The following is a 23,532-nucleotide window of genomic DNA, read 5'->3' as shown; positions in this document are numbered from 1 at the left end:
TTCTCTTGCATCTGTTTAATTAAAGCAGAGTAAGGCAGGACTATGGAGAGCCTAATTTCTAATGATAGACTGACATATGAACAAAAACACGCACGCATAGATCAGTGGTTCTCAGCTGGGGACAGCTGCCCTCTCCCCCTCCCCTACCTCCTAGAAGACAATGGGCAATGTTTGGAGACATTTTTGGTTGTCACAACTGGGTTGCTAATGGCATCTAGTGAGTAGAGGCTAGGTAGGGATGCTGCTCAAACATCTTACAATGCACAGGGCATTCCCCACAACAAAGAATCATTTGGCCCAAAATGTCAATAGGGGAAACTATTCATGGAAATAGGAACAATAATTTGACTACACATCTCTGTGGGAATGAATTTCATATGTGGACATTCTGCATCTCAAGCTCTACACTGCTTTCAAGATTATGCGTACCCTGGTTAAAAGCTCTCAAAACCACTTACTTGCTTTTCCTAGCAAACCCAGAGTCCATGATAACCTGTATAAGTATATAAAGTCAGTCAGCGTCAATGTCTAAAACCTGTTAAGCAAAGAAAAATAATGGAGACAGAAAAGTAAGTTACTGTTTAGTTTAAAACCCAATCCTACTGAAGAAGGGTGGACTTAGATCCTCACCTACATAACCTCCTTACCCCAAAGACTCCAACAGTCTGTACCTTCATTGTATACAATCCCTTGTCTGCAATTTCAAAAACCTAAAGACTACACCAAAGTTTTTGCTAAATTGTGGTAGCAAAGCTTCTTACCTGAACTCATTTAGCAGCAAAACCTGAATAGATTTGAGGCTACTTATTATCTTAATTATCCCACTTAATGTAACCATTCACATGGTTCACTGCAGAAATAGTTAGAGGTTTGCTTAGAAGGTGGTGCCACAGGCTTTGCTGGAGCTATTACATAATATATGGTGGGTACTCCTTCCAGCCTTTCTAAAATTTGAAAACTGGGGGGAGGTAGGAGAGGGTAAAGTGGGAGATAAATGATGATGGGAGGAAATGATTGATGATTGAATTGGGCTGGTGAACACACAATACAATATATACATGATGTATTATAGAATTGTACCCCTGAAACCTAAATAATTTTATTAACCAATGTCATTCCAATAAATTCATTAAAAAATAAAATTTGAAAACTTCAGGGTTTTTGAAAACACATGACTTAAAGAGTTTTGGACAATGATTGTGGATTTCAATTACTAAAATATAGTTAGCACTCAGCAAATATTTGCTGAAAGCATTCATATGTATATATGTAGTTGAAAGAAATACAGCTAGTCAAATATGTGTGTATACTTTTATGTACACACACAAAGGGAGACATATATGCACGCACATACATATCCCTACATTAGGGCACTGCATACAGTAGGCTGGGCTTGTATCTTCGAATTCTATTAAGATCAGCTAACTTTGCAAAAAAACACTTTTCTACAGACCATAAACTAACCTGAAACTTCAAGCTTTAAATGCTTCTGGATATAAAGCAAGAAAGAGAGAATGATTTAGGGTAAGCTCATTCGCCATACCAGAAGTGCTAATTTCAATATAGTAGCATAACTAGTCTGTTGTCTCTCTCTTCCTCTGTCTGTCTTTTTCTCATATGTGTACACAGTGCCACAGTGTAATAGCTTTACAAGCACCCATCTGGCTCCGAAAGGGTTACATTACTGGTTGTCTGCCCTAAATGATGGCTGGGGGTGTAACTCTTTCTGCACATTAACTCCTGTTTCCATCCACACAGGCTTTACCTGACTTGCTTGTTGACTGTCATACACTGTGCTCATGAGACTGGCGCAGGGAAATAGTAAGTTGTTAGGAAGAAAGTAGTAAGGAAATGCTGAGAGCAGATGTATTCAAATTGACATTTTTGTGTGCCTACCTTGTAAGATAGGGCTTGGGAATAGATGGGGATGCCCACCAATTTCCAGAAACCACAGAGATATGTGAGGTTGCACCATGCCGAGAAACATGCATCATGCTTGTTGCTAAAAACACTGAACACAATGGGAACATTTTAAACTTTTTTCAAAACCCTTCTTGTCTGTCATAGCGCATCCAAGATTCACTAATCACCATTAAATTTTAGTGGTCTTTTCATTACACTGCGAAACAATCTCCCCCGCCTTTACATCCTAAGAAAACACACCCCCTTCTCATGAAAATGAAATGACATATGGTTTTATTTTAATAAATTGGAAAGAAATCTTGAAAAGCTTTTATGAAGCTGCAGTTATGCTCAGCACATTGTTTAATACAAATTCTAATGCAAAGGTTGGAGAAAAGTAGCACTTTGCTGAAGTCCCTATAACTATTTCACCACTAAAGCAGTTCACCCACGGACTCTGTCACCAGTTTGAGAAGTTCCATGACCATGCAGGAAGGAGCTGCCATATTTCTATTCTCAGGCTCCCAGGTGTCTCAAATAGGCAGTGGGACAGGGCTGTAAACCATGGGCAAGTCTTTTGCCAAGACTTTGATGAGATCATCATTAACCCCACCCAAACATCCAGCCCAGCTTCTTCAAAATTTCAGAGGCCACAGCCCTTGGCCCAGCCTCCTGCCAGGTTCTCAAAACAGGGAAAACTAAAAGTGGATGCTTCCCACAAAAAAGTTTGGAATTCTTACATTATACAGTTATTTTAAACATGTTCCTTTTGTGTAATTATAGAAGAGCAGATTAGGATCTCAAACATACTCTCTTATTTCCAAAAATCCTGACCCATATTAGTTCCCTTTTAAAATGTCCTCTCTGGTCCTTAAACAACTTTCAAAAAGAAAGTTCTCTGGCAATGGCAAGGATAATTATCCAATAATTATCCAATGCATAATTAACTCATTCCTAAGAAAAAAGATGTATTAAAATATTATGAACTTTTCATGCTTGACCAGAAAATAAATATTTATAACTTTCATCCATGACAAGTACTTCAGTTCAGTTCTTCAGGGATTCCATTCTATTTTAGCTTCTGCATAACAATACTTCAAAACTATAATTACACTCTCTATAATCAGCCCATTCCCAGCATAATTAAGAGTACCACAAATTTAAAACCATGAGCTTACTACTGAGGAAAAAAGTGTATGGAAGAGAGACAGTTAATGTTTCATGTAAAGTGCCCTCCTGTAATGCTGACAAATTTAAAATGCAAAAAAAAAAAGCTACAATAGAATCATTTTTAAGAGGGTATCATTATATTCCTGATATAAAATTTTTCCTCCATCCTTTCTAGCATCTGACTGTCATCAATAAGCTCTTTCCTCCCCTGGCTAGGTGGATCAGTTGGTTGGAGCATCATCCCATATAAAAAGGTTGCGGGTTCAATTCCTAGTCAGGGTGCTACAGGAGGCAACAGATCGATGTTTCTCTCTGTCCAAAATCAATAAATATATCCTCAAGCGAGGATTAAAATAAGTAAATAAATAAACAAACAAGCTTTCCTATCAAACCCTGTGCTCTCTCCACATATTACAAAAACCCGTAAACCCCTTCAGATGCCTCTCAATTCCCCCTCATTCAACTACCATCCACTATGGGGATAAAGATATATGGGAAACGATTCCTGGAACACTGTCATGCTAGTGTAAACCAAGCCTGAATTGGCAGAGAAGTCTATCAATGGACTACACAACTTCTAAGCAATGTGAACAAAATTTTACCTTAACTATGAATCAGGAAGTTGAGCACCAAACATTAATGTAAACATATTGTAATGATTCAAGGAAACCATTTGATAAATATAATAATAGCCACATCAATAAAAAGAATCATTATAACTAACACCATATGCTAACTATGTGCCAGCACTGTGACAATCTTAGATTAATGATCTCATTTAATTTCCACAAATGACCCTTGAGATAATACAGTATAATTATTGCCTTCATTTTTCATGAGGAAATTGAAGCTCAGAGATATTAAATGATTGTCCAGATTAAGCAGCTAGTAAGAGCAGGGCCAGTCCTGAGCCAGGTCCAACTGAGTCTCAAACTTGTGACCGTGTTTACCGCCTTCAGGCTAGACTGCCTATGGATTACAAACTACACAAGCAATTTAACCCAAATATTCTTGCCATTACTTTTCTACTAAGGCTCCTGGTGAACTGCAACTGTTACCCATCAGAGAGGGTCAGGGGGATTGATGGTAGTGAAAGCAGAAAAGGAAGATAACTGTTTATCAAGATTCTCCTCTCCCATCAAATTCAAGAGTTTCTATATTCTGTAAGAACTGATACAATCTTTCTAAATTAAAATTACATAAGAATTTAATCATAGCTGATAAGTTACTAAAGCACCAATTACAAAATAGAATGCATTTTTGTATTTTTCAGATTAAAGAAGCTAATTGACCAAGAAACTGAATTCCAGGAGAAGAAGGAACAAGAAAAGGAAAAAAGGGTCGCCGCCCTGAAAGAGGAGTTGACCAAACTGAAGTCTTTTGCTTTGATGGTGGTAGACGAACAACAAAGGCTAACAGCACAGCTTGCCCTTCAAAGACAAAAAATCCTAGACCTAACCACAAGTACGAAGGAAACACATGCAAAACTAGCCCTTGCTGAAGCCAGAGTTCAGGAAGAAGAGCAGAAGGCAACCAGACTAGAGGAAGAACTGCAAACACAGACCACAAAGTTTCACCAGAACCAAGAAATAATTATGGCGAAGCTCACCAATGAGGACAGCCAAAATCGACAGCTTCGACAAAAGCTGGCAGCACTCAGCCGGCAAATTGATGAGTTAGAAGAGACAAACAGATCTTTACGAAAAGCAGAAGAGGAGCTCCAAGATATAAAAGAAAAAATAAACAAGGGAGAATATGGAAATTCCAGTATCATGGCCGAGGTGGAAGAGCTCAGGAAACGTGTGCTAGAAATGGAAGGGAAGGATGAAGAGCTCATAAAAATGGAGGAGCAGTGCAGAGATCTCAATAAGAGGCTCGAAAAGGAAACATCACAGAGTAAAGACTTTAAACTCGAGGTTGAAAAGCTCAATAAAAGGATTATGGCTCTGGAGAAATTAGAAGATGCTTTCAACAAAAGCAAACAAGAATGTTACTCTCTAAAATGCAACTTAGAAAAAGAAAGGATGACCACAAAGCAGTTGTCTCAAGAACTGGAGAGTTTAAAAATAAGGATCAAAGAGCTAGAAGCCATTGAAAGTCGGCTGGAAAAGACAGAATTCACCCTAAAAGAAGATTTAACTAAACTGAAAACATTAACTGTGATGCTGGTAGATGAACGGAAAACAATGAGTGAAAAATTAAAGCAAACTGAAGATAACTTACAAGCTGCTTCTTCTCAGCTTCAAGTGGAACAAAATAAAGTGACAACAGTCACTGAAAAGTTAATTGAGGAAACTAAAAGGGCCCTGAAGTCAAAGACCGAGGTGGAAGAAAAAATGTACAGTGTAACCAAGGAGAGAGATGATCTAAAAAACAAACTGAAAGCAGAAGAAGAGAAAGGAAATGATCTCCTGTCCAAAGTTAATATGTTGAAAAACAAGCTTCAATCATTGGAAGCAATTGAGAAAGATTTCCTTAAAAACAAACTAAATCAGGATTCTAGTAAGTCCACAACAGCATTACACCAAGAAAACAATAAGATTAAAGAGCTTTCTCAAGAAGTAGAAAGACTGAGACTGAGGTTAAAGGATATGAAAGCCATTGAGGATGACCTCATGAAAACAGAAGATGAGTATGAGACTCTAGAACGAAGGTATGCTAACGAACGAGACAAAGCTCAAATTTTATCTGAAGAGCTGGAGCATGTTAAAATGGAACTTGCCAAGTACCAGTTAGCAGAAAAGACAGAGTCCAGCCATGAACAATGGCTTTTCAAAAGGCTACAAGAAGAAGAAGCTAAATCAGGGCATCTCTCAAGAGAAGTAGAAGCACTGAAAGAGAAAATTCATGAATACATGGCAACTGAGGACCTGATATGTCACCTCCAGGGAGACCATTCAGTTCTGCAAAAGAAACTCAATCAACAAGAAAACAGGAACAGAGATTTAGGAAGAGAGATTGAAAACCTCACTACAGAGTTAGAGAGGTACCGGCATTTCAGTAAGAGCCTACGACCTAGTCTCAATGGAAGAAAAATCTCTGACCCTCAAGTATTTTCCAAAGAAGTGCAAACAGAAGCAGTAGACAATGAACCACCCGATTATAAGAGTCTCATTCCTCTGGAACGAGCAGTCATCAATGGTCAGTTTTATGAGAGTGAGGACCAGGATGAGGATCCTAATGAGGAGGAATCTGTGCTCTCCTTCAAATGCAATTCATCTATTCCCTGTCCTGTTAACAGGAAGCTGTGGATTCCTTGGATGAAATCCAAGGACGGCCATCCTCAGAATGGAAAAATACAAACTAAACCCAATGGCAACTTCGTGCAACCTGGAGATTTAGTCCTAAGCCACACACCTGGGCAGCCGCTTCATATAAAAGTTACTCCAGACCACATCCAAAACACAGCCACTCTTGAAATCACAAGTCCGATCACGGAAAGTCCTCACTCTTACACAAGCACTGCGGTGATACCAAATTGTGGCACCCCAAAGCAAAGGATAACCATCCTCCAAAATGCCTCCATAACACCAGTGAAGCCCAAAACCTCTGCTGAAGGCCTCATGAATTTAGAGCAAGGCATGTCCCCAGTTACCATGGCAGCCTTTGCTAGAGCACAGACCCCAGAGTCTAGTGGTTCTATAACTCCAGAAAGGACAATGTCACCCATTCAGGTTTTGGCTGTGACTGGTTCCGCTGGCTCTCCTGAGCAGGGACGCTCCCCAGAGCCCATAGAAATCAGTGCCAAGCACGCAATTTTCAGAGTCTCCCCAGACCGGCAGTCATCATGGCAGTTTCAACGTTCAAACAGTAATAGTTCAAGTGTGATAACTACTGAGGATAATAAAATCCACATTCACTTAGGAAGTCCTTACATGCAAGCTGTAGCCAGCCCTGTGAGACCTGCCAGCCCTTCAACACCACCGCAGGACAACCGAACTCAATGCTTAACTAACGGAGCACTAAACAAAACAACCAATAAAGTCACCAGCAGTATTACTATCACACCAACAGCCACACCTCTTCCTCGACAATCACAAATTACAGTAAGTAATATATATAACTGACCCTCATCCAATGTATACTGATATTATTGCAAAGAACTCAGTCCTCTTTAATTATTCCTCCACATCCCCCAGAGACTGACTCCACTTGTACTTTGGGAAGGTTTGTGCATGAACTGTTCAAGAGTATCTGAACTAACTGTTGCCTGCATAGTCATATCAAGTGTGCACTTACTGTATATCTTTTCATTTACATACCTGTATAAAAAACATGTAGTCTGCACTTGTATAAATCCATCTTTATGTGTTTCATTTTCCATAACTCACATTAATTTGATTGCAACTTGTTTTGGTGAAATACTTTAACATTATAAAGCAGTAAATAATTTGTTGTTTTTACCATTGCTTGCTGAATTTTCTTTGGTCATTTTGTGTTATATTTTTGCATGTACAGTAGAATTTTATTTCCTGTTCATAATGTCTATTAATTCTTCCTTTAAAAAAAAACAACAGAACCTACTTCCCATTTACAGTCAACTTTTGATCATATATCAGAGGAAGAGAAAAGTTTAAATAAATAAAAATTTATGTCTCTTTGATTTCAACGTGAACTATAAGATCTCTCAGGAACGAACTTAACTTCATGATTGAGATGTGTCTCAGTGTCTTCGGGGCTCAGCACAGTGCTTTGCACGTGTTAGGAACTTAATGTGCTGATAACAACTGAATAAAATAATATTAAATAATTTGCTTTTGTGAGCACATGAGCAGATGGTGAAAGTAAAAAGCTTTGAAATGTGCTAGGAAGCCAGAAAAAGCACATTTGGAAATACAAGTTACCTTGAAAATCAAGAGTTGACTGTATTTCTACCATAGATGAAAATCCCCATAAAATATATATGCATACATTCAGACCAAGAATCAGCCAGTATGACATGTGCTCTTGAACAGTCTACCCCAACGCAAAAATGTCATTTTGTTCCTTTTTCCTATTCGAGTCCCCAAATCATTTGGATTACTTAAGGTAGGTGCTCCCCATCTTGCTTGTAAGTGGGCTGCCTTTAGAAGCTTTCCACTTAATCATGTCTTGTCTTTAACCTCAAGCAAATAAAAGCCAAAGAAAGTTACAAACACAAGTTATAGAAAAGAAATGTTTTTAAAAGATCTTCAAGTATGTTAAGGATGTTTCTTTTGATTATTGTTATGCCACTTTGCCACTTACAAGGTAGGTGATAAAATCTCATCCAAGGCAGCCTAAAAAAATCTGATACCCAGCTCATGGGACTCTCAGCATAATCCATACTTCTGTAGCAGAGAACAACTTTCAAAGGAACATTTTAAATTATAAATCTAGTCCCCAAGTGAAATTCCAAAGAGATGGTTTCAGACAAAGTAGCTCTTTGCCATTTTCCCTTTTCCAAACTCCTGTTAATTTAGTATGATTAATGTTATTGCTAGTTATTGGTTTTAAACACAATTCATTTAAACACCCAGGCAAACTGTAAAGATCTTTAGAAGTAAAAGAAATCTTTCACAGTTATCCTTCTTTTCCCTGTAAAATCAGTTTCATGATAGCAAAGCGAGGATTTGTTGACAGAAACACTTCCATGGTGATGAACTATAACACCAATGCTGTGGGCTTGCATCATCATTGAATAAATGTGGATGAAAGTTTAGGCTGGTGATGAATGAGAAAGCTTCTGTTTAAACACATTTATCTTGGGAATCGGCAGTGACCCAACTGTATTACAAAATACATGACCGCCTAAATGTTTTTCAAAACTATTTTTATTTTTAAGTCACCTTGGGCTAGAATGTTAGAAGGAACTGCATATTTCATTTTACATATTACAAAGTAGACATTGATAATGCCGCTGTATGAGATGCATTTCTAGGTAATAATCAAGAGAGGGTACTGTTTGAAGGGTACTGAGCAAATGACCATAAAATTATTAACAGAAACTAGAAAGAATTAAAGGACAAGGTCTTTCCAGGGCTTCCCAACCTTTGTCACATAATGGCACAAACAGAAAAACGTTTCCATAGCCCTGGGGGGAAGTGGATGAAGAAGCAGAGATGATCAGCCAAGGGCCCCTGTCACCCCCAGGTTCCTCCTGGCCCCAAGTGCTGAAGGGAAGATTCATTCTTGATATACCTGTAATTAAGAGAGTTTGAGGAGTTCTGGGCTATTTATCAGTCCTTCCATTTTATAAAGATTCAACTTTTTTATACTATATGAGCCAGGGCAATTCTCTACAATAAAGTTCATACCACAAGTCCATTATAATGCACAGATTCTCATTTTACCATCTGTTCCAGATATTAACTATAAATAGGCTTTCCAAGTGATTAACATTGAATTTACTGAACTTTCAAGGTACCAACCTCCTTCTGAAGTTCTACTGGGAAGATTACTTCAGTATAATAATTCATATCAGCATCAAAATTTAGGAGCACTGTCAGATTAACAACATATACAGATTATTCAAAGTGCTACTAATTAAAGCCTATTATAAAGAGAGCATCATTTCTAAGAGAAATCATTCCTGTTTCTACAAAATCATCCCTAAAATGACATTCTAAATTTGTAACCTTTAATTTCAAAAATAATTTGTTTATATCCGTTGTGTGTGTGGTTACAGAGCTTACACCCACAGGTAATCACAGAAGAACCCTGAAAACTAGGAAGGAGAGAGGAAGTGACACTAAAAAATCCTGGTAGGAGACATGTGAGGGTGGAGGGTTGCATTCTTCGAGAAAAGAAGGCCCAGGAGAGGGTCATGAAGATAGACTGCTTTTATATACATCTTAAAAAAATAGTGTCTTCCCTTCACTGGTCAGAGCCCCAGCTTCAGAACCAAGTTTCATTTCACTCATCTCCCTTTCTCTTTAACTTTTTGAGCTGTGGCAACCTATCACAGACTTCAGTGATTTTACCACATTCTTCTTTCCATTTGTAAGCAATGGCAAATCTTTCCCCTCCAGGATGCACTACTCCCTGGAGGGGCTGGTGAAAATAAAATCATCACCCTCAGGAGAAGGACAATGTGCATTACTATAGTTGGACCTTTACATATAAAGGAAAGCCTCAATACTTGTTCAAGATGATGACTGGATTCCACAAACTATGAAGGTCTCTGTATCTACAGTTCACAATGCCAAGGCATTTTACATGAGGTCTTTAGGACATCCAACGGTTAATTTTGTCCTTAGGTTGCACTGTGAGAAGGCCATAAAAGAGAATAATGAAAATTATTCTCATAATGAAAATTTCTCAGACTTGTAGTCTAAGGATTCTGTGATCTTTATTGATTAAAGTTTAACTCCACACAAAAACAAGTTTTAGTAGCTTGTTTGATTCTGAATCTTTACAAAGCCAGTCCCCTTTGAAACTTGTTAAACCTACTTGAACAAAAATAAAATAATTTTTTACAGAAGAGATACAGAAAAATTTTTAAAAACTTCTTAAACAAAAATCTTTATATTAACAGCATTCTAGTTTCCCTATACTTTGCTTTCTATTAAGTTTTTCCTCCAAAATAATCAAAAAAATCAGGTAACAATGCATGTCCAAAACATTAAGAAAAGTATTGGTTAAAATAAAATCCAAGATACTTGTAAGAGAATCCGGGATGCCACTCAAAGCTATCGAATCAGAATCTCTGAGGGTAGAGGCCCACAGAGCTGCATTTTATAAGGTTTTCCACTGATTAGTACGCACCCTAAAGTAGGAACTCCATTGTTTTTATAAATTCCTATATTGTAAACATTAGTAAATGTGTCCTGACTGTAATCTCACTTAATCATAATGAATTACACTTGTCCCACGAAATGTGACTATTCTGCCCTCTGGTGGCGTGACAAATAGAAGGCTTGTTCCTCAGGTTTTCTTTTTATTCAAAAGACAAGATGGATTAAACACACACACACACACACATTAAAAACTACCATTTTATGGGGAGGGAAGGTTCCCAGTGTTACAACTTTAGCAAAGCGTAGATGCCCGAATCCTTAACAGCGGTAGCAGGCTGTCTGACACCTTCAAGCTCCGTTTCTTTCTCAGGTCCCAGGCCTTCAACGTAAGCCTACAGCGTTTCTTGGTAATGGTCCAGAACACACATTAAGGAGAGCAGTTTGGATGAACCAAAACAAAGGACTCCATTCACCTCAGGCCACAGTGAAGCAAATGCAAGAAAGAGCAAAGAAAACAAGTAGTTCATTAAAGTCTACAAACCTTAAACCCCTTTAAAATTCATTTTCATTTAGATTACACTCCAAGTCCTTTCCTTTCCAACTGCTGGACCCTTCTACTCTTCAAGCTCAGACAAGCAGGGAAAAGCTTTCATGCAGTAGAATATTTGAGAGCAGCATCCCCCAAAGGCAACGCCGTAGGATAAGGAATCCTTAGGGAGTTCAGCAAGTTAACTGGCCAACACTGCTAAGTACTTTATAATTTGATAATGAATTAACACTGTTTATATGGCAGCACATACAAATCTGCCAACATTCCATCAGGGCACACAGTTTTACACTTAAAAAGGTACCATAAAAATCGACTCTGGCATTACAATCAGCTATCCTGGGGGTAATCCTCTTTACATGTGTCTTCATTTTGAAATTTCACTTATTTTTTCCACAAAATTATTTGGCATGAAAAATAAAATTTATCTGATTATTTGAGACAATTTTTTGAAAGCCTTAAATTGGTTTTATGTTTGTGAGTTCCCTTCCCCCATAACCAAATGGTCCTATATATTTTTAAAATTTTTAAATTTTTTCAATTACAGTTTATATTCAATATCATTTTGTACTAGTTTCAGGTGTCAGCACAGTGGTGGACAATCATATAGTTTAAAAAGCATTCCCCTGCTGTTTCCAGTACATACCTGGCACCATACACAGTTATTACAATATTATTGACTGTATTTCCTATGCTGTACTTTACATCCTGTGATTCTTTTGTACCCACCATTTTTGAATCTGTACTTTCCCTGCATATTTGTTAAGGTTACCAGGATAACCTTTTTTAAAAAAATCTCAGACTTTTGTTTTTGTTTTCATCTTTGAATAACTAACAATGCATATAGGCCTGGAAAGGCTGCCTCACTTTCTGCCATTCCTTAGGCCTCCGGAAACATGGAGTGGGTTTACCAACTGACGTACCACTGGTGTCTCAGTGACATGCACAGTGTCTCAGTGACATGCACGGTGTCTCGGCACCCAGTATCTTCTCTTCAAAGCCTCACGTGGGCACAGCTGATCGATCCACTGATCATGGCATAATGAACTGCCTACCTCCTGCCCAGCACTGGGGCAGATTATTATGGAGACAAAAGATTCACGATCTTTGAAGAGCTAATTATTATGGGCAAAGAAAGGAGACATGAAATAAGAGCATCAGATAGTATTTAATGAAGTGGAAAATTAAGTTTCCTACAATAAATCTAGAGATTAAGGGGACTACAGTAGATTAACAAGGCTTCATCTAACAATTAAGACTTGAAACCGGGCAAGGAAAGAGTTAGGCAAGTGGAGTGATGGGCAGGGCTGTGTGGGGGGGATGCATCTGAGACCAGCAAACAGAAGATCAGGTTCCAGTTCGTGGCCTGTCCAATCAGCTGTGGGGTCCTGGGCAAATCATTTAATTTTTGTCAAATAAAGAGAACTGGACTTGGTGATCTCTAAGATCACACCTAATTCTAACTTTCAAAGATTTCTGAACTGTCTCCAGGTCTTACCATTCTAATAGTATAAAAACTTCCTTGGGAAATAAAGTTGGGACATAAATAAACAAACCAATTACCTGCATGAGTCTCTTTCCTTTCAGAAATGAAATTTCTCCTTCCTCATTTTCCAGACTGTAGGTGATGTATGAGATTGTCTCTAAAGATTTGCTTTTTTCTTTAAGAGTCTATGAATTAATGTCCTTTTATCTTCACCAGATCAGCTCCCTTTTTTCATTTGAGCAAAGTTTCTCAGGACTATTAACAGTTTGAGTCCGGTGATTCTTTGTTGTGGGGGGTGTCACATGCATTGTAGGATGTTTAGAAGCATTTTTGGTCTCCACCCACTAGATGCCAACTGACATCCCCCAACTGTGATAAACAAAAATGTCTCCTGACAGCCAAATGCCTGGGGTGCAAAATTGCCCTGGTTGAGAACTGCTGCATTCCAGAGACAGACAGACTGACCCTATAGGCCAGTTCCTCCTTTATATTACTTGCTGTGGAAAAAATTCGACAGCTCACTTGAAAACTCTTAGATGCCTGGTGTGTTGAGAAGAGAATCTTGAATCTGACAAAACATAAGTCTCAAAGCAAATCTAAGTATCTGCCTTGAAGATTACAGTTGCATAAAGATTGTTTCCACTCACTTGACAGATTGGCCCAAAGCATGTGAATATTTAAACATTTATGTTTGTATTAATACCTTTTACCTTTTTGTCTCTTTCAAAGATACCACATTATAAGCTAGACTTTTCAGATGAGCAAAGAGAAGTCTTGACAACCAACCACCTTTGCCTTAAAGGAGGGAAAAATGAGTTGAGGAAAAAAATGATCTTCAGGAGGATTAACCAAGAACTTAAGAAATAACTCTCTTTACTATTTAAAACTCTCTAAAAAGTCCTCTTTGAGGAGTTTTAATTCCCTCTGTATTAGATTATAACCACCACAGGTATAAATGTCTTCTCGTAGGATACAAGTTTTATTCATTTCTCAACAAGTCACCTACAAGATTAAACTGACAAATATTTATGATGTACCTAATATTACCCATTGCTATGCTAGGCAGCTTTACAGGTAAAAGATTTAGAATTGAAGGTGGGAGTCAAGGACAACCTTAAAAGGTAATTAAGAGCACAACACAGAAAAGGAAATCTATAGTTAGTAAGTACTGTACGACAGGAATCTGGAGCGGGTTGCTCTGGGGCAGAGTATGGGGGTTAGATTTCAGGAACAGATAGTATTTGATCAGGGGCTAGGGAATGAAGAACACGGGTAGAGGATAAAAGGTATTCCTAGGAGATGTCCCCAAGAGCAGAAGTGTGAAGGCAAGGCAGGAGAGCAGAAAATCAACGTTCACAGAACACTGAGCAGTGCAGTAGGGCTGAGGGTGAGATGGTTGGGGCAGGGACAAGGATCAAAGGGCATAGTTCTGTCAGGCTGTGAAGGCCTTGACTCAGTGCTAGGGAGTGTTCTGCGTCCCCAGAACAGGCTTCTGGGTAGTAAGACCATATAACAAAGGGGAGAAAATTAATCCTTTGCACAGTGGTCTCCAACATTTTTGGTACTAGGGACTGGTTTTGGGGAAGACAGTTTTTCCATGGACTGGGGGTAGGGAATGGGGATGGTTTCAGGATGATTCAAATGCATTACATTCAAGCTCACCTCATGCTGTGTAGCCCAGTTCCTAACAGGCCAGGGACCTTACTCGTCCAAGGGCTAAAGGTTAGAAACCCCTGCTTTATACAACATTAGTTCATTCCACAACAATCCTATAAAGGGGGTATTATCCAATTTTAAACATGAAGAAATTTAAATTCTGAGAAGGAAAATTGTACCAGATCATTCTGTTAGCATGTGACAAAAATGAGATATGAACATAGATCTCACTTCATTGTCCCATTCTCCTTCCATGGCAACACTCTGCCCCTAAAGATAAGCAAGGTTATCCCCTTTCTGCCCCTCACTGCTCCACATGGACAGAATTCTCCTCAATAATTAAGTTACCCACACTGAACGGTCTGGCTGGAGCCTCACCTCTTCTAAGACCTTCCATGATTACCATAGCCAAGACTGATCTGCCACCCTTCCAACTCCTCCCATCTCCCGGAGGCCACTGTTAGGTAACAAGAGGTAATCAGTGTGAGAGGCCAAGCTCCACACAAGTGAGGAGGCATGGGGAAGAGGGACCTGGGGGTGGTTCTGTGGAGAGGAGATGGGAGAAAGTATGACTAAGGAGAAGCACCAGTCCTCATTGTCAGGGGCTCAGAGTACAAGAACTGCAGTCAAAGTCCACTCCATTCTAAAGCAAGATTCTACAAGCAGAGGCACAAGTGTCTGAAGAATGAGCTTGGACAGTGTATCAACATGTGCAGAGCAGGAGGGTACCTGATGGACCTCAGAGGTTGACTGGAAAGAAAAGCAACAGAGTAAAGATGATGCATAGAAGGAGCATCACAATCATGCACATCAGAGCTTTTAAGTAGGAGGCCATCGTATAGTCCTTATACAGATCCAAGATCACCAGAAAAGGCAGTGGAGGGATCAAGGTCTAGCCACATAAAGATAAATACCATCAGTGTAGCCCAGAGATGCTGGGACTGCTGGCTTTGTAGGAGCCTAGAAAATTTTCCTAGATGGGATACCCTCATTTAGGGTGTCCATTTCTCAAGCAACATCATAACTTATTAAAAAAAAGACTAGTAGTCCAAAAATCACTTTAAAAAAGCATTGTGTATTTTCCCAGCTCAGGGAGAGAAGTGTTAGGGTTCAACCTTGTCAGTCTCCAAATTCTGCTTCCAATTCAGGATAAAAAAACTGTAAACCAGGAAAGCATCCCAAATGAAATTGCCATTTTAGAGTTGAATCTTCAAGCTGTTCTTCAGTGCATCTCTCATAACAATGAAGTACATTTAAAAACCTGACTCAATGCAACCACTTTTCAAACAATTCAAAAAATTCCTCAAGAATGAATTACTACCCTTCATTATTAGTGAATTAATTGGTTTTTCCCTTCTCTTAAAAAAATACAGAGCTATTCCTTTTCTGTGCCTTCCAATGGAGTTTTTGCCTGAATTCAATGGTATTAGTCAGTTTTAAAGCCACACAGAAGGGCAATTTTACAGAAAGGAGTTAATGAACAACTTCAACAGATTTCTAAAGGGTCCATAACATAAGAAACATGTAAATACCTGACATTTCCACAGGGCAACAGGGCAGAGTCGGTGGATAGGAATCACACTGAGGAGGATGACATCTTTCGTCAGTGACAGAAACAGAACAATATTTTTTATGTAAAACATTTTTTCTGACTATAAGAATAATACATATTTGTTACAAAAATTTTGGAAAATATAAATGCTGCCAGGACTGCTGCTTTTAGCTTCTAAAAAGGGTAATGAGAGGACTAGGGAGAACAATGGGCAATTATTACTATTTTTTTTAGGCCAACCTATCAACTATGGCCCTATTCCAGGTTTTCTCAGACTGCCAGAAAGGAAGGAAATGTGCTTTGAGAGGGCCATCCTGTCCTTAACTGAACACTCCTGGTCCAAGACGTGGCAGATCTTCCCACAGAGTACAAGTTTATGTGATCTGTCTGCTCAGGACAGACACAATGGCTGAGGGGCCAGCCTGGTCACGGGAGGAGAGGGACAGGATTTCCTTTCCCTCAGCTAGCCAATCAGTGCCTGGATAATGACTCATGCACTGTGCATTGTTCAAGTACTGGAAAGAAATGCCTCCCTAGGGAGCTGCTCTCAGAACTAATTACACTCTTACCAGTTAATAAGATCAACAACCTTGTGTAAGGGATGGGCACAGAAAACGGCCAGATAAAATTCAACTCTCACACTTTGGGAAACAGATGTAAAAGCACCCGTGGTGGGAGAAGAGGACTGGAAAGTGAGGAAGAAGTACATTTTCTCCCAGGGCTGTCTCAGACACTCACATGGTATCAACAATTTCTCTATGATGATTCTCAAAGCAGCACCTTTAATTTTCAAAGCCTACCAAACAGTTCACGCAGAGGCTCCAACTACATTCAAGCTAAGCATGCACCCAACTCTGCAGTGCACTGTCACTCTTCCTCCGCCCTGCCCGCTTTTCTTTGTGCTGCTGCTCCCCAAGTCCCCAGCCCTGGGTACAGACAGTACTGTATGTAACACAGTTAATATACTACATTTAACCCCTCACTTCTCTAATCCAACCTTCAGTAGTGCTGTTAGTGATCTTTCTAGAACACTTTTCTGATCATGGCAATTCTCTAGTCCCCCCAAAACATTACTTACTTAGCACTTACATTACTAAGTGCCCAAAGTCCAAACCTTCTACTAGGCCTCCATCTCTCACCTCATCTCCCTTTGAAATTCTGCACATGCCCTATATCTTCACCAGCACACGGTACTGACCATCCTCGCAAATACCATGACACTTTCTTACCCTGTTCCTATGCTCATGCTCTTCCAAGGGCTGGGATGCTCCTCTCTCTTTGTTCCTCATGTTGAAAACCTATTACTTAAGTGCCATTCACTCTGGAAAACACTCATTTTTTTGCAACCTTCCTCTGAATTTCCAAAACGCTTCTCTCCATGCCTGTACTATAGCACTTCATTTTGCCTCCTGTTATAATTCTTTGTCACTCTTTCCATCCTATAATTACTTGAGAGCAAGAAACAGCTATCATTTATTTTTCACACTCATGTCAATATTTTTCTAAATGTAGTCATTGATCATCTTTATCAGAAGCACCTAGGACTGTGCAGATTTCCAATGCAGGATATCTGCATCTTAACAAGCTACCTGGGTCATATAACATTTCAGAACAGACCTTATGTTACTCATGCTCAACAAAGACACACCCGGCTAACAACACACCTGGTGGCCTTAGCAGACCAGCATTTGTTCTTTTCCTAGAATCACAGAATGTCAGGGCCAAAGGACTTTATAGGTGGTATAAATGCTTCATTTGTCAATTAAAGGATAGGAAAAGACAGGAAAGAGTAGAAAGTAATGTCTGCAGGGGAACTCTAAAAAAGAGTCACAATGGCCAAATCAAGTAGAGTAAGGAGGGAAAAGGATGTGTGTCGGGATCCTTTTCTGGCCAGAGGTGGTTAAAAACACAGCCTAGGACTTGGCACTGCTTCAACTACTAGGCTTGGTAACGTATCTCCAATAAGTAATCCAAGGGAGGAGGAACAAGGGGCAGGGCAGAAAAACAAGAAAGGTAAAATAATCAAAGAAGATAAGTTATGATTATGATCAAGAAATAGACGTCTTAGGAGATATAAGGAAAGAAGACAAAGATGACAATGTTGGCATTATTAACAACAAACCCTTATCTGGCACTTTGGATGTGCTAGGGAATTTCTGAAACAATTCTGTCTACTTCCCAGAGAACTTGCCAACAGGTATTCTATTCCCAGACACGGACTACAGATGTGGCCACTGAGGTGTGCAAAGCTAACTGGCTTGCTCAAGGACACACAACCAGCTGCTGCCAGACCAGAATGAAGGGCCAAGTCTATTTGGCTCTGCAGCCTGTGCTCGAGCCACTAAGCTGCAGATGTTGTAATATATAAGCCTGAAAATGATTTTTAAAAAGAAAATTGGTGCAAATAAAGGAATAAAAAATAAGGGAGAGGTTACAATAAGAAAGCTAAGATGAAACACTAACAGATGAATAAAAAGAAGGGGATAAAAGAAGGAAGACATGTCAAGGCGAGCATTCTTTATTTTAACATACTATTTCTACATGCGATGCTGTGTGTCTGGAGCATAAAATGGAGCAACTGGGGTTAGGAAGGATTTCTCAAAACTGTATTTCAGTGTTTATTCTCGGACTGCCCTCTCTGCCCATGGTGTAATGACCACAGAGAGGTTGGGAGGTGAATAGATAAAATAACAAACCATGTTATATTATTTTTCAAAGGCATCAATTTCCTCTAACCCTCATCTCAGAAACCGGACAACTCTTTAATATAAATCATAGCACTGTAACAATATTTAAAACCAAATGTTCTCTCACAGGAGGTTAATGAAAATGAGCTAATCAAACTACACAGTTTCCTTTTCAAGGGCCTCTTGCCATTCAAAACTATAAAATGTTTAGTGATAAAGTTTTACTGTTTAATGAAGAAATTCTGAGAAAATCAAGAGAAAACTGCCAAAGCAGCACATAATATCCTGGGCTATCTGCCAGAGTCATTATCTGCTATTCCACCCCTGCCCCCTCCTTTTTTACAATATTAGCAGTGATTTATCAAATAACACAAGAGACAAAAGGAGAAATAATATTTCAAAGATATTTTTCTCCAGTTTACATTTCCTCCTTTTCATTACCATATCCATCATCATTATCCAGGCACTTTCCCATTAAACAGAGATTTAAAAAAACAAAAACACACAAAAAACTGTCATTCTGATAACATTCAGCCTCGACCATGCATTCCACAGCTGCGTCCCTGAGGGAGTGAGGTTTGAACCCCTCACCCGAACCACCCCAATGACCACAAATCAAAATGATCTGATCTCTTTAGGAGTCTTGAGTCTTTCAACCTCTAGAGCTAGAGCTGTAACGAGGGCGAGGGCCCTGCAGTCCGTGCAGTCAGGAACACTCCGGAGGGAGCACTGCTTTCTCACACAATATGTTGTCAATATATCTCCAAAAGTTCAAAGCACTTACAAAATTAATTTCATTTAGGAAAAAAAAGCATCCTGACTCCAGCTGTGTAACTAGGACCTGATAACTTCCTCATAAATGCCATTTTGTTTCAGTATATTCTCAGATGTTTGCCGTCCATGATAACATGAAAGAATACAAGGATAAAGTAGAAACCAGGATCTAGAACTAAGATTTCAAATAAAACTGAAAATATCTTCACCTTTTTGTACTTCTTTTGGTCACTAAAATTCACTGCCATCTAATGAATTACTATAACCAGGAAGTCTTGTAGGTTGCTCGGTTCATTTTGGAACCTATGGACCAAATAAGCCAACATTTTACGAATTTATGGAATACGTTCCTCAAATACACTTTTCTTTCTACTGCTCTACAGACAGAACCAATGCCTCTGTCTCACTGAACTAAGCACCCTTCAGATGTGTAATCCATTCCAAACCCCAATTTCCATGTTGAATTGAGTTAAACACTAAAAAAAAATTTTTTTCTTCTAAGAATGAGCTTACCAACTTCCTTAATCTCCTCCAAGACATCTGCTTTCTAATGAAATCCAGGAGTCTCCAACTCTGAGTAGAACATTTGCTGTGTGGTCTTAAAAGAGCCACATGCACAGATTCTTCTTTCAATATGCACTCCAAATTGGGATAAAACTTTCTTGGAGCTATTTGATATACTGTTCTATAAAAATGGTCCAAGAGATGACATATTTTAAAGGTCCATACCTCATTTACTGAAACATATCCGAGTATAAAATTCATATGAGAAAACAAAAACAAACAGAAAAGACTCAGCATCTTTTTGTAAGATTTGGGAATGACATTTAGGGTCATTCCAATAAAATAACCAGCCTTTGCTGGCTTTTGCTGCCATCTAAAGGTAAGTCTATGCAGTAAAGTCAGAATTACCAAAAAAAAAAAATCACTTGCAGCATCAATGGTGTAGAAACAAGGGAAAAGCAACTTGGGCAGTTGACCCTAACAGTGACCACTATCCCAGGCTTTGGTCTTCACCAACACATATAAGCACAGCTTTTAAAAAAACAAGCCCCATCAATACTGTGTTCTATGTCAACTGGTTTATCAAACAGATTTCAGTTCTGAATAACCTGTGGTGCTCATTAAAAGTTCACATGCCCATATGCCCTAGACAGTGAGAGTCAGTAGGTTCTGGGGTGTGATCCGGATGTGCACTGTTTTAAAGGCTCCACAGGTGATTCTGATAAGCATCTAGGAAACCACTGGGCCAGGAAGCCTTGGCCTTTCACAGTGTTGAACCTCCCATATCCAGGCAGGCCCGAGTTCTCAGTGAAAGAAACCTTAAAGCTGGCGTCTAAAGGAGGTTCTATGGAGGTGTTTCTCAAAGTGTGGCAGGCAGACCAGCTGCATCAGACGAATCACCCTGGGAGTTTATTAAAGTGTGGGTTACTAGTCATATCCACAGACAAATGAATTATAATTTCTAAGAGGAAGACACAGCAGTTTATAATTTAAATAGAACCACAACATAGATTATTGTATACTGAATAGGCAGAACTAATCTAAATCTTGACAAAATTAAAAGACATCACAGAAACCTATCTTAGAAAGGCTATAATTAATGCTATGGTCACAAGGTCAGCTGACTTCAATTAGTCCACTGCTAATTTCAACTGCAGCTGCTATTGCGCATGGTTTGAACAATACACAGTAGATGTTCACAAAAATGTTCTGATTTCTGAAGTGCCTCCTTCCTTTTTTATCCCTTAGTATAACTTAATGTTGTCTTTTGTAATTGCATACTTACTATAGAAAATGTAGATAATATATAAAATGTAAGAATAAAAATCTGTAACTCCTAACCAGTTAACCACTGATGGCACTGGTGTATGTTCTCTAGTATTTTCTCTTCGCACATTCATAGTTAAAGCATGTATATAGTTTTGAATCCTCCTCTTAACATTTCTGAATAAACTGTTTATCTTCAAAAGCATCATTTACTCAAATATTTTAAGCATAATATTTTCAAATAATCATGGCATAATTCCTTTATTCCATCCTGATTTTTGTAGTCTTATACTCCAAATAGGCAAAGCTGTTTTTTTTAAAAATAAATTCAATGCCTAGTAATGGTTTGGTGAGATGGGTAGCCTTTTGATGATTAGGAGAATAGGTTAGTTGTGTTTATCAAGATCTAGGAAATAATCAGATGCTTACAAGGCTCATTTTAACATTACAATGATGTTAAAATTTCCTTAACATCATTCCAAAAACTTCCTTAAATGTTTTGTAGAATTCTCCTGTGGAACCATTTGGTCCAGGGCTTCTGTATGTCGGGAGTTTTTTGATTACTACTTCAATTTCTTCTGCTGTTATTAGTCTGTTCAGGCTTTCTGCTTCTTCTTCATTCAGTTTGGGAAGATTATATATTTTCTAGAAATTTGTCCATTTCACCTAAGTTTTGAAATTTCTTGGCATACAGTTTTTCATAGTAATTTCTTACAATCCTTTGTATGTTTGTGGTATCAGTTGTAATCTTTCCTCTTTCACTTCTGATTGTGTTTATTTGGGTCCTCTTTTTTTTTTTTTTGATGAGACTACTTAAAGGCTTGTCAATTTTGTTTATCTTTTCAAAAAAACAGGTCCTGGATTCACTGATCCTTAGAATTGTGCTTTTCGTCTCTATGTTATTTAATTCTGCTCTGATCTTGGTTATTTCCTTCCTTCTACTGGCTCTGGGCTATCTTTGTTGTTGTTCCTTGAGTTCTTGCAGGCATTTCAAACCTATTGTTTGTTTGAATTGTTTCTATCTTCTTTAGGTAAGCCTGTATTGCTATGAACTTCCCTCTCAGGACTGCCTTCACTGTGTCCCACAGGTTTGGGGTTGTTGTGAGTTCATTTTCATTTGTTTCCAGAAACTTTTTTATTTCTTTCCTAATTTCATTCTTGACCCATTCATTGTTTAACAGCATACCATTCAGTCTCCATGATTTGGGGTATTTTGGTTTTTTTCCTTTGGGGTTGGTTTTCAATTTCAGTCCCTTGTGGTCAGAGGAAATGCTTGGTGTGATTTCAATTTTCTTGAATTTGTTGAGGCTTGTTTTGTGTCCTATCATGTGGTCTATCTTTGAAAATGTTCCATGTGCATTTGAAAAGAATGTGCATTTAGCTTCTTTGGGATGAAGGGCTCTATATATATCAGTTAAGTCCATTTCATCTAGGGCTTTGTTCAATGCCACAATATCTTTGTTGATATTTTGTTTGGAAGATCTGTCCATTTTTGACAGTGGGGTATTAAAAATCCCCTACTATAATTGTGTTGCTGTCAATATCTTTCTTGAAGTCCTTTAAGATTTTCTTTACCTATTTGGGTGCTCCTACATTGGGTGCATATATATTTACAATGTTTATGTCTTCTTGGTGGATTCTTCCCTTGAGTATTTTGAAGTGACCTTCTGGATCTCTCTTTATGGCCCTTTTTTTGCAGTCTATTTTGTCTGATATTGCTACCCTGGCCTTTTTTTCTTGTCCGTTTGCTTGGAAAATTTGTTTCCAGCCCTTCACTTTCAGTCTGTGTAGGTCTTTTGTCCTGAGGTGGGTCTCTTGTAGGCAGCATATGTGTGGGTCATGCTTTCTTATCCATTCAGCTATTCTATGTCCTTTGATTGGAGCATTTAATCCATTTACGTTGAAGGTTATTATTGATAGGTACTTATTCATTGTCATTTTCATATCTGTGTTCCTCTCTCTCTCTCTTTTCCTTCCTTTCCTTAAAGCAGTCCCTTTATCATGTCTTGCAGAGCTGGTTTGGTGGAGGTGTATTCTTTTAGACTTCTTTTGTCTGGAAAGCTCCTTATTTGGCCTTCTATCTTGATTGAGAGCCTTGCTGGGTAAAGTAGCCTTGGTTGTAGTCCTCTGGTTCTCATTACTTGGAATATTTCTTGCCATTCTTTTCTGGCTTGGAGTGTTTCCATTGAGAAGTCAGTTGCTAACCTTATCGGTGCTCCCTTCCTTTTTCTCCCTTGCTGCCTTTAAGATTCTCTGTTTGTCATGGAATTTTGCCATTTTTATTATGATGT

General features: G+C 38.7%; 2 protein-coding genes across 4 annotated transcripts in view; one reads left to right on the top strand and one right to left on the bottom strand.

Annotated features, from left to right (window-relative positions):
• CMSS1 (cms1 ribosomal small subunit homolog) overlaps window positions 1-23,532 on the bottom strand; it is a 395,148-nt gene that overhangs the window by 357,846 nt on the left and 13,770 nt on the right. The gene's annotated exons all lie outside the window — the stretch shown is intronic.
• Window positions 1-23,532, top strand: part of FILIP1L (filamin A interacting protein 1 like) — a 312,935-nt gene that overhangs the window by 283,871 nt on the left and 5,532 nt on the right. For 2 of the 3 annotated variants that reach the window (XM_037058926.1, XM_037058928.1), the window contains one exon: window positions 4,346-7,118. In XM_037058926.1, the coding sequence (XP_036914821.1) occupies window positions 4,346-7,118 (2,773 nt within the window). Of the gene's footprint in view, window positions 1-4,110; window positions 4,236-4,345; window positions 7,119-23,532 lie in introns of those variants that run through there. The other variant, XM_037058927.1, reaches the window with a different exon arrangement.

The sequence above is a fragment of the Sturnira hondurensis genome, unplaced genomic scaffold (genome assembly GCF_014824575.4).
Source record: "Sturnira hondurensis isolate 20B ecotype Veracruz unplaced genomic scaffold, ASM1482457v3 Scaffold0010428, whole genome shotgun sequence".
In the NCBI taxonomy this organism is placed as follows: domain Eukaryota; kingdom Metazoa; phylum Chordata; class Mammalia; order Chiroptera; family Phyllostomidae; genus Sturnira; species Sturnira hondurensis.
This window is presented reverse-complemented; position numbering and strand designations above follow the sequence as displayed.